Genomic DNA, 12077 nt, shown 5'->3' with positions numbered 1-12077 from the left:
TAATCCTGGCCCCATTAGGAAAAGTGTACACAAGGGAGAGGCGCAGTGAATCATCAAATGAAGCACTCTCGTAAATGAGATGCACACATTTTCATCTCACTCATATACATCATTATAGACAGGCAATGCGTTTATGCGCTGGATGAGCTTTTATGATGAGATGCTGATGAGAAGCGCGCGGGACCAGCGCATGCCTTTTTCCTATGGTTGTGAGACCAATACAATTTTCCCGGCACAAGGTCCAAAATTTGCGTGTAATTTTTCAAAATTTATTGTGTCACGATTTTCCTCTACATTTCTTCATAATATCCATCCACCCTTCGCCTATACATACACACTTAAGTCTTTTATCATTTGCTTATACTTTATGTATACTGTCCTATTTACATGGGGAATGTCAATATCGGAGTTTTGTTAATTGTTTTATGCCTCTTATGTGTGTCACTACTGTACATTTTCTTCTCTGTGTTATCATTGAATATCTTTTCCTCACTAAATAACCTCTCTTAAAGCGGCTTAATTGTTTTACAATCTCATTAGGTTTTGCATAACGAATTTTCCTATCTCTGAGAGCTTTTTTTCTCAACTTCAGCACTCTGTGTTTCCCTACAGATCTGGGATGTAAAGTGAGTCGCACACTTTAAACACTCTTTCACATCTTTTCTCAATAATATATCGTGAATGCGACATTTTGTGGGTGCGCCCTGTAAAATTTTCTCTTTCTGCCCTCTATTTCTAAAATGTAAAATAAATTATTCCCTGGTATTTTTTTCACTCAGCCATATACGAGAAGACTCATCTGGGAGAGCTTCCATTCTGTATATGTGTATGGTGAAAAATGAAATTTCCGCCAAAATGCTGCAGGATGTGGATGAGAAGGACTTGGTGGGTTTTTTGGGGGGTGAAGATTTATGAAAACATTAACACAACCACCAGAAAACAAACAACTGTCCTGAATATAAAACACTTGTAACAGCCACCTAGGAGGATGGCACTTCCGGTGAGTGCCGAGTTGTCCGGATCACCGCCCTTGCCACTTCCGCTCCGTTGATCCATCGTGGGACTAACTTTCTCGCCGAAAGACCACGGATTATCCTCCATCAAGTCCAGCTCCACGACAGCTGCACCGCGATATCTGCAAAAGGGGGTGGAAAATTTGCATGAGTGGAAACTTGGGGGGCGGTAAATAATCCTCACAGTGTGTAGATGTTGGTTTCGCAGCGCACGATTAGGCGTCTAGTGTAGGGCGACACGAGGTTGTAGTTGATGTGAATGACTAGTTCTGACCAGGCTTCGCGTGTCTCCCACGATTGACCACCGTTGACGCTGTGGAAGCCCGTGTGAGTGGACTGAAAAGGTCAGAGTTGAGATATTAGTGGCTTAGCAGATAAGATTCGGGCGAATTGCAGAGGAGGGAAAGAGTGCTCAAAGTGGCAAAAATCCACAAAACAGTCTAGCAAAGACCGGCATAAACTTGCAACAGTCTGCAAAACTGTAATCTTCAATCTGCTGTTGCAACTCTGTTGCGGAATTTCTCTCTCACAACCGCCAATGATTGTCGACAGAAGTCAATCATTGGGAAGAATTGTGTACAGATGAAAAGAATGTTGTCTCACCGAATGGGGAATGCCATTGATGCTCCATGTGAAATTGACAGGCGGATATGATGGACTGGACGTGCAAATCATCTTCAGGCTCTCATCCATCCGCACCAGGATCTTGTTGTTGAGCACACGCAATCCATTCACCGTCATCGAGGGCTGGGCTTCCGGCAACACGGCCACCAGCATCGTGGCCTGGGCAGTTTCGGTGTGAAAGGAGGGCGCATCTGCCGACACTTCGCACTGGTACGTGCCCGTCTGGTTCCTCGTCACGCTCCTCAGTGTCACGAGATTGGCATTGGACTTGTTAATCTGCGGACGAAGTGAGAATGAGTGGCTCATGTGAGTTTTGTGGCCGGAAGAGTGGCGGTTAAGTAATATGAGTCAACTTCAAAGAGCTTCTATCTATTGATTGGCAAAGCTCCTTGAATTCTCTCCACACAATCAATTAATAAGACAAATTTTGCAGCGTCTGAGTCAATGTGCTGATCCTTCAGTGCAATGTGAAAAGCTCAATGACATCCGGAGCTTTCCACTTTTAAATGTCATTCGAGTGGGAAGTTTGGTAATTAATCAGTGACGCCTGGAAACACTTGCAAAACCCTCCACAATCTATCCTTTCAGCAGAAATGCGAGGGTGTGGAAAAAGGCAATTGCTTCCTTCCAATTTGTCGCTCGAATTCCATCTCAATATCTCAACATTAATTTCGCAAACTTAAAGATGCTGGGGAGACCCAAAAAAATGCTGCTCCCCAAATGGATGGCGATAAATTCTGGAGTAATTTTTGGTGCCTAATTTGCATAATTAAAATGGAGTTTTTCGCTTAGGAAACATTCTGCTGTCGTTCGTGTTTGGAACAATTCCTCTGGAGGAATTGTCACAATAAAAATTATTATTTTAATTTTGAATACGTATGACGCACAGGCGAGAGCGCTTTTTCATTCCGTCACAGTGGGGGATTTTAGCTGCAAGGGGTGAAAAACTGGTGCAATTGAGACATTAGCATTCCTCGTGGGGTGTTTTGGCTAAAGGGAGAGAAAGAGTGACAAAGAAGGGGCTTGAGAGATGTGATTAATGGGACGAATTGTGGAGGAATGCTCAAGGTTTTACAAGAGCGCGCGCAATTCCCTTAAGAGCTTTTGCAATTGAATATAATGTGACTTTTGCATAAGATCGTGGAAAATGTGGAACTCGAGTTCTCTCTGTTGGGGAAAAAAATCATTATACTGTGGAAGTGTAAATGCATATTCACACTTTGACTTTTGACCCGGCATTGAATTGAATTTTACCCTTCTCTTTATCTACTTGAATTCTATGGCATAAACACAATTTTGGCTTTCATCTCTCTTTCTCTCACTCTTCCACACTGTTCAGAGTAGTTAAAACTAAAAGCTGATGCACAAAATGGCAACATTGATTGTGTGTTATTGGGCAGGAGGAAAAAATGACCTAGGATGACTGTAAATTTAATTTAATGTAGTGCATAGGTGAATTTCCTCGCATTTACTCTGCAATTTTTCCCATCTCACCCTAGAAAAGCTGTAAATATGAATATTCATTGAAATGAATTGCATGTGCAGAGAGCTTTCTGTATTTCCACTCCTCAGCACAGTGACCAACATTGCGACCACACCATTGCACACAGAATGCAAAGCTGCTAAAACTTTTTCAACATCATCCACTCAAAGTTGAGTGTCTGCCGCACTCCCGCCACGGCCTTTAATGGAGTTGTGTGACCCCTCGGCGGAAGAGCTCTCTCTGGTCATTTAGAATGCAACAGCATTTATTAATTTCTGCATTTTGTAATTCCCCCATTCTCTGCAATCTCATGTGGTGATAAGTACGATTGCAGACCGAATACAGAAACTGTGTTACTGCAGAGCGACACTTTGTCACTGTCTATGAAAAGCCATAGTGCATGAATTTGGAAAACGCTAAATACTTTTTCATTCATCGGACAAACTTTGAATGTGCAGAGGATTTTGTGAAGATAACAAAATCTTTCATTTGCATAAAAGATAATCGAAATCGAATAGTGAGCAGATGAAATTGGACTTTTTGATTAATGCGTCGTTAAGTCACAATGCAACTTTAGAAAGACTTAAACTAGACTGGCAACACTCTTCTTTTGTGACTATTTTATCAGTCTCAATAAATTCTCTGCGCCATGCATTTCAACATGGAGCAGTTCATCATTCTCGAGGATTGATGTAAAAATTCATTTGAAACTGCAGTGGGAAAGAAGATGTCTCAAAATTATGTCCCAATGACTCTCTTTGGGTAATAAATTGCTTTCCGCGGATGAGTTCTCAAGTGTTTGTGTGCCAAAAGATGCAGCCAAGCGGCAAAAGCTCAGTGTCCAGAATTGCATCAGTCACTCCCTTCGCCCCAAAAGCCCGGCGTTTTTTGGGCGGGAAAGTGTGAGAATGGAAAATTCTGTTTGACGCTCATTTGCATTTTTATGGGTATGAAAATTGTGGAGAGAGACGCATGAAGAGTGTCCGGATTTCGCTGTGAATGCAGAGATCTCACACCAGAAATGTGTCTTTGCGGCTATGTGAAAAAAACTGGCAAAGATTTAATCGAATGAACGGAATTATAGACACTGCATTCATTCTGGTGGAGAGTCTTCACCATAAACACTTTTATTTGCGCGTCTCATCTCTCGATTCTGGCTCTTTTGTCCAAATTTATGAAAATATAAAACGCACGAGCATGGCAGACGCCTTGCGTAAAATTCTCTCCTCACGCCACGAGAGACTTGGGAAAATTCAGCGCTAAAATCCCCCAAAAAGCTCATAAATGAGAACCTCATCATGGCATAGGGTGGATTTATCCGCTGCGTGTCCCCAGCTACGGATTTTCAGACATGGCAGCCGCCGGGGCGCGTTTTGAACTCAGCGCCATGGCGAATTATAGCGCTGAAAGTGTGATGGAAAGTTCCGTGAAAAATTCTTCGGCTCGTAATCTCGAGTTTGCGTGCATTTTTACGAGCATCTCGAGTGAGTAATTTGACTGAGGAGATTCACATGTATATACTGTTTTGTTTCTAAATTGCAAATATTTCTTTTCACCACGCCAGAATCCATTTAATCATCTCTCGGTGTGCAAGAGCCGCTCTTGAGCCTCTGGATGGCCCATGTTTCCATACAGCGCGCACCCCATGAATATTCCACCCTCTCGAGAGAGAGTGTGTGAACATTCTCCACAGCTTGTGCGTGAATTTATGCTCATGTTCTACTCATTTCACCCTACTCACATTCACGGAGATGCCGGAAATCTCGAAGACACGCGCCGGGGGCTCTTCTTTCGGGACGTAGCGGTAGAACTCCTCGGAGTCAAGATACCATCGAATTAAGTAGAGTGCATCCTGCGGAGACAGTTTATTGGATTAAGGAACTTTCCGGCATCTGGCGTGCTTTCACGCGACTCTACTCACGGCCTCGAGGTCGTAGTGGCACGACAAGGTCACGGTGTCACCCACTGCAACGGCTTCGGGAACGGTGATCTTCACGTTCTTGAGGCAGACAGCTGCAATGAAGGAGAAATTCAATGTTATTGTGGGAAGGGATGTAAAGTTCGTCCTTTTGAGTTAATTCGAAACATGACGAATAGTGCGAAATCCACCCCAAGTGGACGCGCGGAAGGCCCATGAAATTTCCTCGTCATGCCGTAAATCATTGCGGTGCGGGAGAAAAGAAATCCACTCCTTGGCAATCACACGGCAATTTATCCTCCAAATGAGTAATACACTTTCACACATTTCACATCTCAATGAGGTGGAATTTGTCACTGGGCATGAGGGCGCCTGGTGCCCCATTTCTCACCGCCGCCCCTCACATATTTTATGTTGTGCTCCTGAGCAAATTGCAATGCTTGTTCGCCCCGTCCTGAGGATGCCCTTCGCAATTCAAGGCAGAGTCCATGAAGAAAATATATCGATAAAGTTTACAGTGGGTGAGGAAACTTTGCCACACACTTTCTCGCACTAATAGTCGATACAGTGCGGGGCTTTCGGTGGGGTTTTTGGGGGGGGGGGGGGCTTCGGCGTGAAGCCCATCGGAAAATAAAATGGATGGGTATCGTGGCATGAAAAAGTTCATGCGGATGAAATTCTTGTTTTCCTCCTCCAACCACTCGTTCATCCAGAGAGCAAAAACGAAATCGCTGGTGAATTTGTGTGGAGGAAAAGGAGTTGATTTATGTCATGTTTAAGTGAAATCGATAGTGAAAATCAAATATCAAGCCACTAAAACACAGACATTCGGGGTCACTGGATATGAATATTAACCATTTTCCGGCACCGCGCGATGTTTCTTCCCCGGGCGAGCAAGAACGTGAAAACACTCTCTCGGGGATTTTTCAATTAAGCTGATGCCTCTGGAGAATATCGCATTTCTCTCAACTCTTTCTCCACAAAGACAAACTCTCCCAATTCGTCGTGGATCGAATGAATAATAAATTGTGCAGGAGGCGACAGCACACGCTGAAGGATATGTGATATCCTTTCCGGGAAACTTTATACTTTTCCCAGAATGATTTCCATGAATAAATAATTCACTGTGCCATTGAATATGCCATGGATCCACTTTCATCTCCACGCATTTTGCTGATGTGCGCAAATACTCTTCGTTTCGTTATATGGGCATGTATCTCCCAATTAAATCAACCAAAGATGAATCAAAGAATTCCTCAATATTCCATGACTCACAGCAGAGGAATCTCTGCGCACTCTTCGAAAAGACTCTGCCACTCTCGACAGAGCGATGAGGAAAAATAATGGGGGAGTTTTTCTCTGATGCCCATTAATAAAATAAATCATTTTATTTTTATGCTCCATCCACCAGTGACGAGACAACAGACTGTTTCATAAAGTGAAATTGTATAATGGGGCGTTCTCTCCTATCTCTCCTACTTACAAGTCTTTCTTGGTATTTCCTCAATGGTAGGTGGAGAGCTTTGAGTGACATTCACCGACAAAGAATCAGCATTTCTTGCCATAAAAAAACTTTAACAATACCCCAAAATGAAAATACATCCATCGTCGTTCTTCCGTTCGCTCAACCAGTCCCAGACAACTTGCATTGTGACATTGGAATACTTATACATATTTTCGTTTCATCTCCGTAGAGCATTAGTTTCTATCGAGGCTTTGAAGAAGTGCTGAAATTTTGAGTGAAATTTCAAATATTTCATTCAATTGGAAAATTCACCGAACGCAAATTCCTGGAATTTTATATTTTCATATTTTCCCGTAGGCAAGCAATAAAACCTGATTATAATTAACATATTCAATTTATTAAGTATTATATATCATATTGTGGATATTATTACATCTGCTGATTGTTTGTATTCAATCAATTGAATCGAATGCGCGTATGATAGGGAAAAACTATGTGCATTCAATGCATTTTCTAGTTAATAGAAATTCTCACACGTGTTTCTTAACAAATACGCAACAGAAAATGTCAAAAATCCGTATGAATTTTTTTGTGGCGATTGGAACACATTTGAAAAAGTCACATTGAATGAGGTATAAACTGTGGGGAAATATTTCGATTCTTTCACAGAATTTCCTTGTTAGAATAAGAGCGCTGAATGCGCGGTTATATCACGGGGATGAGGGCGAATTGAGATAAATGGAATCGAGGGAAATGGGACAATACAGTTGATGCTGAATATATAATCAACTAGTGAGGGTAGTATAGCGCAATTGATGGCAGGGAGGGCGTCACACAGCCACCAAAGTGGAAACATCAGTGAAAGATGAAGATTGAAAGGAATATAGTGGATTATCTAATCGAAATTCTCGTTTATTGCTTCATTGGTTTCACTTTGAGTTGCTCTCCACGTTGCCACAACTCTCTGGCCAGGAAGTCGGTGAAATAAATAAATGGTGGGTGGGTCCACTACGAGTGGAGGTAGTTGTCGATCTCGTCCTTTGGCAGGGCGCGGATGTTCCTGCCGGTGAAGGCGCCATTGGCCCGCGCGAGGGTGTAGAAAATGGGATAAGCACCGGGAGCGAAGTGCACGGGAACGCGCGGCGAGACACCCAGCATCCGGAGGTGACGATCTTGGGGATGATATCCAGACGCCAGAGGTTGAATCACAACGATCTCCGAAGAGTCCTTCTCCGGCGGAAGATCCTCTTCCCGGAATTTGCGGTCAGTCCTGTGCGTGACATCTCTGGCTGACTCAGGAGACAGGATGGTGATTACCTGCAGTGGAGAGTCCGATTCCACTCCTGGCGTGGGGGCGGCAATGTTTTCCCGGATGAAGACAAAGAGCACGAGAGGCACTATCTGTGAACATGGGAGTTGCGGAGTTGACGAGACGTTAGAACAGAGATTAGAGATAGCTTGATGTTTGCGATGAAAGCTTCTCAACTGAGGGACAAAAACACGGGAAGGTTAAATATCTACTCTATAATCTCAATTCAAGGCTCATGATTGTGAACAATCAAGACTTTTTAGGCACTTTATCAAGAATTATTCACTTAACACAACTCTAAACTGCGCTAAGGTCAGTGTTTTGCATATAATTTGGTGTTTTTTATTCCGCAAAATTTGTGTGATTACCACAAATTTATTAACCTCTGCCTAAATTAGCCGAGTATTTCGTAAACAAACAATTTACTCAACTAATTTGCTTTGCAATCAGTCGCACGATTGGGAATTTCTTTGAAAATCTCCTGCATTATTATCTCATACTCAAATATTTGCGAAATGGCATTTCACAAGTTTTTGAGAAGCTTTCACGGTCACTTCTAGTGTTTCTCCAACTCTGGATGTGCATTCTTGTGAAATGTATGCAGTGAAAAATTCAATTTCCATAAATTATTTTTAGTGCACATGGGAAGTTGCGAGTTCCAGCTTTTTACCACTTTTCCGAGAGTCTGCATTTTGCTTTGGGAGCACCACAAAGTGATAAATATTCCACGAGGGCGAAACACCTCTCAAGTCAGACCACTGCAAACGATATCTTGGACAAACTCACTGGTGACATTCACTTATTTACTCTCCTCCTCACGGCAATTAATTGGAGGTCCACCAAGCTCTGCACTCACGACAAGACTGCTCACTTTTCGCTGAGTACGAATCAATTTAATCAATTGGCGGCTTTTTTCGCCATCAGCATCATCTCTGTAGACACTGACTCTCCCTCCCTTTCCATTGGCGCACAATGAAAAATTCTCAGCACTTTTTACCGTCATCCTCACCTCGGTGAATTGCTCGTAAACACAGCGGCTCGGAACAGAGCGCGAGTCCGGCAAAAAATCACGCGTACAGTCTCACGAGCTTTCCGACTGGAGGTTTCAATGTTTCATGAAATATGCGAGGAACTATTAAAGTTTTAGCCGCCTGACGAACAACACTGCTGTTTTAACACTAGATTAACCGCAGATTTGTCATCCAGCATGGACGATTGTGACTGCTTCTGCCCCTTTGCGGACAGTGTTGAAGACGTGTTGAGTTGTGAACTCATCGATGATGTGTTTAATGAGCGTGCAAGCGCGCCGGTGAGCAAAACATCGACACCGACCTTGCATCTCTTGACCCGGGACGTCATGCAAAACACCTGAGCTTCTGCGAAGATGAGCCACTCGATCACGCTTGGTGTGAGTCACACACCCTTCGTGTCTCTCGCGTTGAGATTTGTCGACAAGTATCGATTGTGATGAATAAATAATATAATCGCGCGGTATCACATGGTGAGGGGAATATCTGATGTTCGGCAGACTCGCAAATATGAATAAATAATGTTGACATCATCGCACAATCTCGAGTTTATCTCACCCGCGCAGATCCTCGAAATGCACAAGAGACATTCCCTCCACATGACATCGCGTCGATGCACATATTCTCGCCTGATTTATTGGGAGATGCCGCGACATGACACTCTCACATCGAAAAACGCGGGCTTTTTACGATCGTCTCGTCTTCTCGCGCCATTCCAGAGGAGGGATTGATTGCTGGCGTTCACACACCGAAATCACGGCGGCTATCAATTTTTACAGTCTGCGCCGCATTGAGAGGCTCTGCAGATGAGCAATGAAGTGAGGCCAAGCAGAAGAAACAAGATTAACTTTTAGCAAAAATGAACAATTAATTTTTTACTCCTCCGCCAAGGCGTGCTTTGCAAAGAACCTCGCGCACATTGCTTCAGTTTGGTAATCCATTCTCTCGCAATCTACATAATTGCGAAGTGGCCTCAAGTGGCGGCGAGTCGATTCTCTGCAAACTCTATTTGTTCTATGCCACACTGGCTGGGCTCTTAAGATAGTATATTTGCCTTGGGAGTGTTTTGAGATTTCACGGTGACTTCTTCGTTCACGGATTTTCAGCGTGGAACTCTCAGCCAGTGGATATCATTCAAGCAAACAGCGAATTCGTCAGAAATTTACAGTCTGTAACTTTGTCCACTGGCCATAAAGATATCAAGTATATGCAGAAATGCAATATATAAATTTAAAATGTGAGTAAATTCTGATTAAAACTGCTCATCAAAGACATTTTTAGTAATTATATTTTCAATCAATATTGTAATAATATCCGTTTCATTTCCCATCAAAGCCACTTCCCACGAGGCACGAAATGAAACAAATAGATTTAATGATGTCACATCCATATTAATGGTAAGATTTGCGTCAAAGGTAGAGAAAAAGAGTGAATCAGCGTGCGTGTATGCGTGTGCACAAAACAAGACGAATCTTTTCTTTCATGTGTCAAAGGAAATTTTCATTAGAGCCCTCAGGACGGGAACGGGGCGAGGCGGGGCGGTGTCTTAGAAACTGCGAGACATGTGCAAAGCCACAGAGGCAGAATGGAAAGTAATTACGCAAGCCAGTGGCTCGGGGAAGGTATATAGTGTATGCCGAAGTATCTCTCCACCCTAGAATTATAATCGCATAACCATTTCGCCCTCACATGTGACTCGAGGATCCTCCAAGAAGTGGGATTGTTTGTTTCGTTGAATTTCATGTGCGGAGGATTTATGTTCTCAAGAATGTGTCACGGGCACTTTGTTCGCCTGGACAATGAGGCAATTATTAATGGATTTTGCACGGGTCAACGGTTCACTGAATTGTATGGCGCACGATGCTGAGGGGCGAGAGATGTTGGGTGTAAAAAGAAGAAGAGCGCCATGGGCCAAAATACACACTCTTCTTCTAACACACACTCGAGAATGTACAAACGTCAGAATAAATTTGCTCCCCACCCGTGTGAGAGGCACTTAATTCCCTCTTGTTTTATAATTAATTAATTTTCACGAAGAAACTGATTCATTTTTCATGTGCTGTTATTAACTGCCTTATCTCAATAGGAAGCACTCCGTTTGTTCTTGCGCACGTTAATTATGACGAGAGACTGTCTCTAAATGGAATCGCCGTCATCGAGGATATGTTTTTTGCACAGTTTTATCTGGATTTCCATCACTACTTTGCAACTCTGTTGAGCATTTTGAACAGGAACAAAAAAAAAGACTTCGAAATGAGTTGTAAATCATAGCGACTGTACGTGGGAAAAATTGTTCTGAATATCAAATAGAGTTTTCATTAATAATCTGCGCGCCCTCCGCCCATTTGGACGACAGATAATCAATATAAATTCAATTTGCATCAGGATTTGCATACATGAAATTTATAGCGCCAGATCAATTAATAAATTTTATATGCGAACACATTATCAGATGAGGATAAATGCCATGTGTATACTCAGTGGCGATTTACCGTGTTCACCCACTGGAGTGCATGCGAAAAATTAATGGGGATGGAATACAAATTAATTTCAATGCATTCTTCGGTAGGTGAGAAAATCAATTTGGCACATGACAAAGACACACTCCATAAAATATCTTTTCGCCCCAAAAACTGCTCGGAATTCCGTGCTGGACTTTACATGGTCCGCTGGAATATCCGCTATTTAATGTATATCTTGTCGTAATTATCTCGAGTATAGAATTACGCATCAGTGAGAAGCTTTTAGCATCAATTCCGACCTCGAAGTTACGAGGTGGCATGTCTTTTTGAGCATTCACAGCCTGAGATGATGATGTTTTGTCGGTTCCCGAAAAAGCACATTATCGATCAGGATCTCCCCGGCCTCTTGGCATCTCATGGAACACCCATTGGCACTGTCTTCCGGGAGCATCTCCACTGTGGCTAATATTTAATTTAGGTGTAATTAACTCCCTGACCCGAGCACAGCAGTAAATTTCGCCTCTTCCAATGCTATCGCGCACCATTCAGCATTCCACTCTCGTTGAAATATTCGCTGGGAGGCATGGAAAAAAGGCCAACACTGCCCATGTTGGACATAAAAACACGCAATCATTGGGTATAAAAAGCATTTAGCTCCTTCATCAAATATTCATGCAGATGCTCATGAGCTTTTTACGCCCCCTTTCACACCAAACCCCATTGATTTTGCCAAGAAAAATCCATCTCAGGACACTTTGAGAGTTTTTTTTGCGGC

The 12077-nt window shown here is 42.9% G+C and overlaps 2 protein-coding genes across 2 annotated transcripts in view; both read right to left on the bottom strand.

The window, feature by feature from the left end:
• Positions 1 to 255: 255 nt before the first annotated feature.
• Positions 256 to 12077, bottom strand: part of LOC132257601 (uncharacterized) — a 33002-nt gene continuing 21180 nt past the window's right edge. Inside the window, exons 3-7 of the mRNA XM_059754576.1 lie at positions 5042 to 5133; positions 4862 to 4972; positions 1617 to 1913; positions 1198 to 1349; positions 256 to 1135 (exon numbers count right to left, since the gene is read on the bottom strand). Coding sequence (XP_059610559.1) covers positions 910 to 1135; positions 1198 to 1349; positions 1617 to 1913; positions 4862 to 4972; positions 5042 to 5133 — 878 coding nt within the window. The 3' untranslated portion in view covers positions 256 to 909. The remainder of the gene's footprint in view (positions 1136 to 1197; positions 1350 to 1616; positions 1914 to 4861; positions 4973 to 5041; positions 5134 to 12077) is intronic.
• LOC132257626 (uncharacterized) lies at positions 7395 to 8764 on the bottom strand. Its single transcript, XM_059754614.1, has 2 exons — positions 8483 to 8764; positions 7395 to 7904 (listed from the first exon to the last, which is right to left on the bottom strand). The coding sequence occupies exons 1-2, from the start codon at positions 8501 to 8503 to the stop codon at positions 7512 to 7514; spliced, it is 414 nt and encodes a 137-aa protein (XP_059610597.1). The 5' UTR covers positions 8504 to 8764; the 3' UTR covers positions 7395 to 7511.

This window comes from Phlebotomus argentipes, unplaced genomic scaffold (assembly GCF_947086385.1).
Source record: "Phlebotomus argentipes unplaced genomic scaffold, Phlebotomus argentipes genome assembly scaffold_4, whole genome shotgun sequence".
Taxonomy (NCBI): domain Eukaryota; kingdom Metazoa; phylum Arthropoda; class Insecta; order Diptera; family Psychodidae; genus Phlebotomus; species Phlebotomus argentipes.
This window is presented reverse-complemented; position numbering and strand designations above follow the sequence as displayed.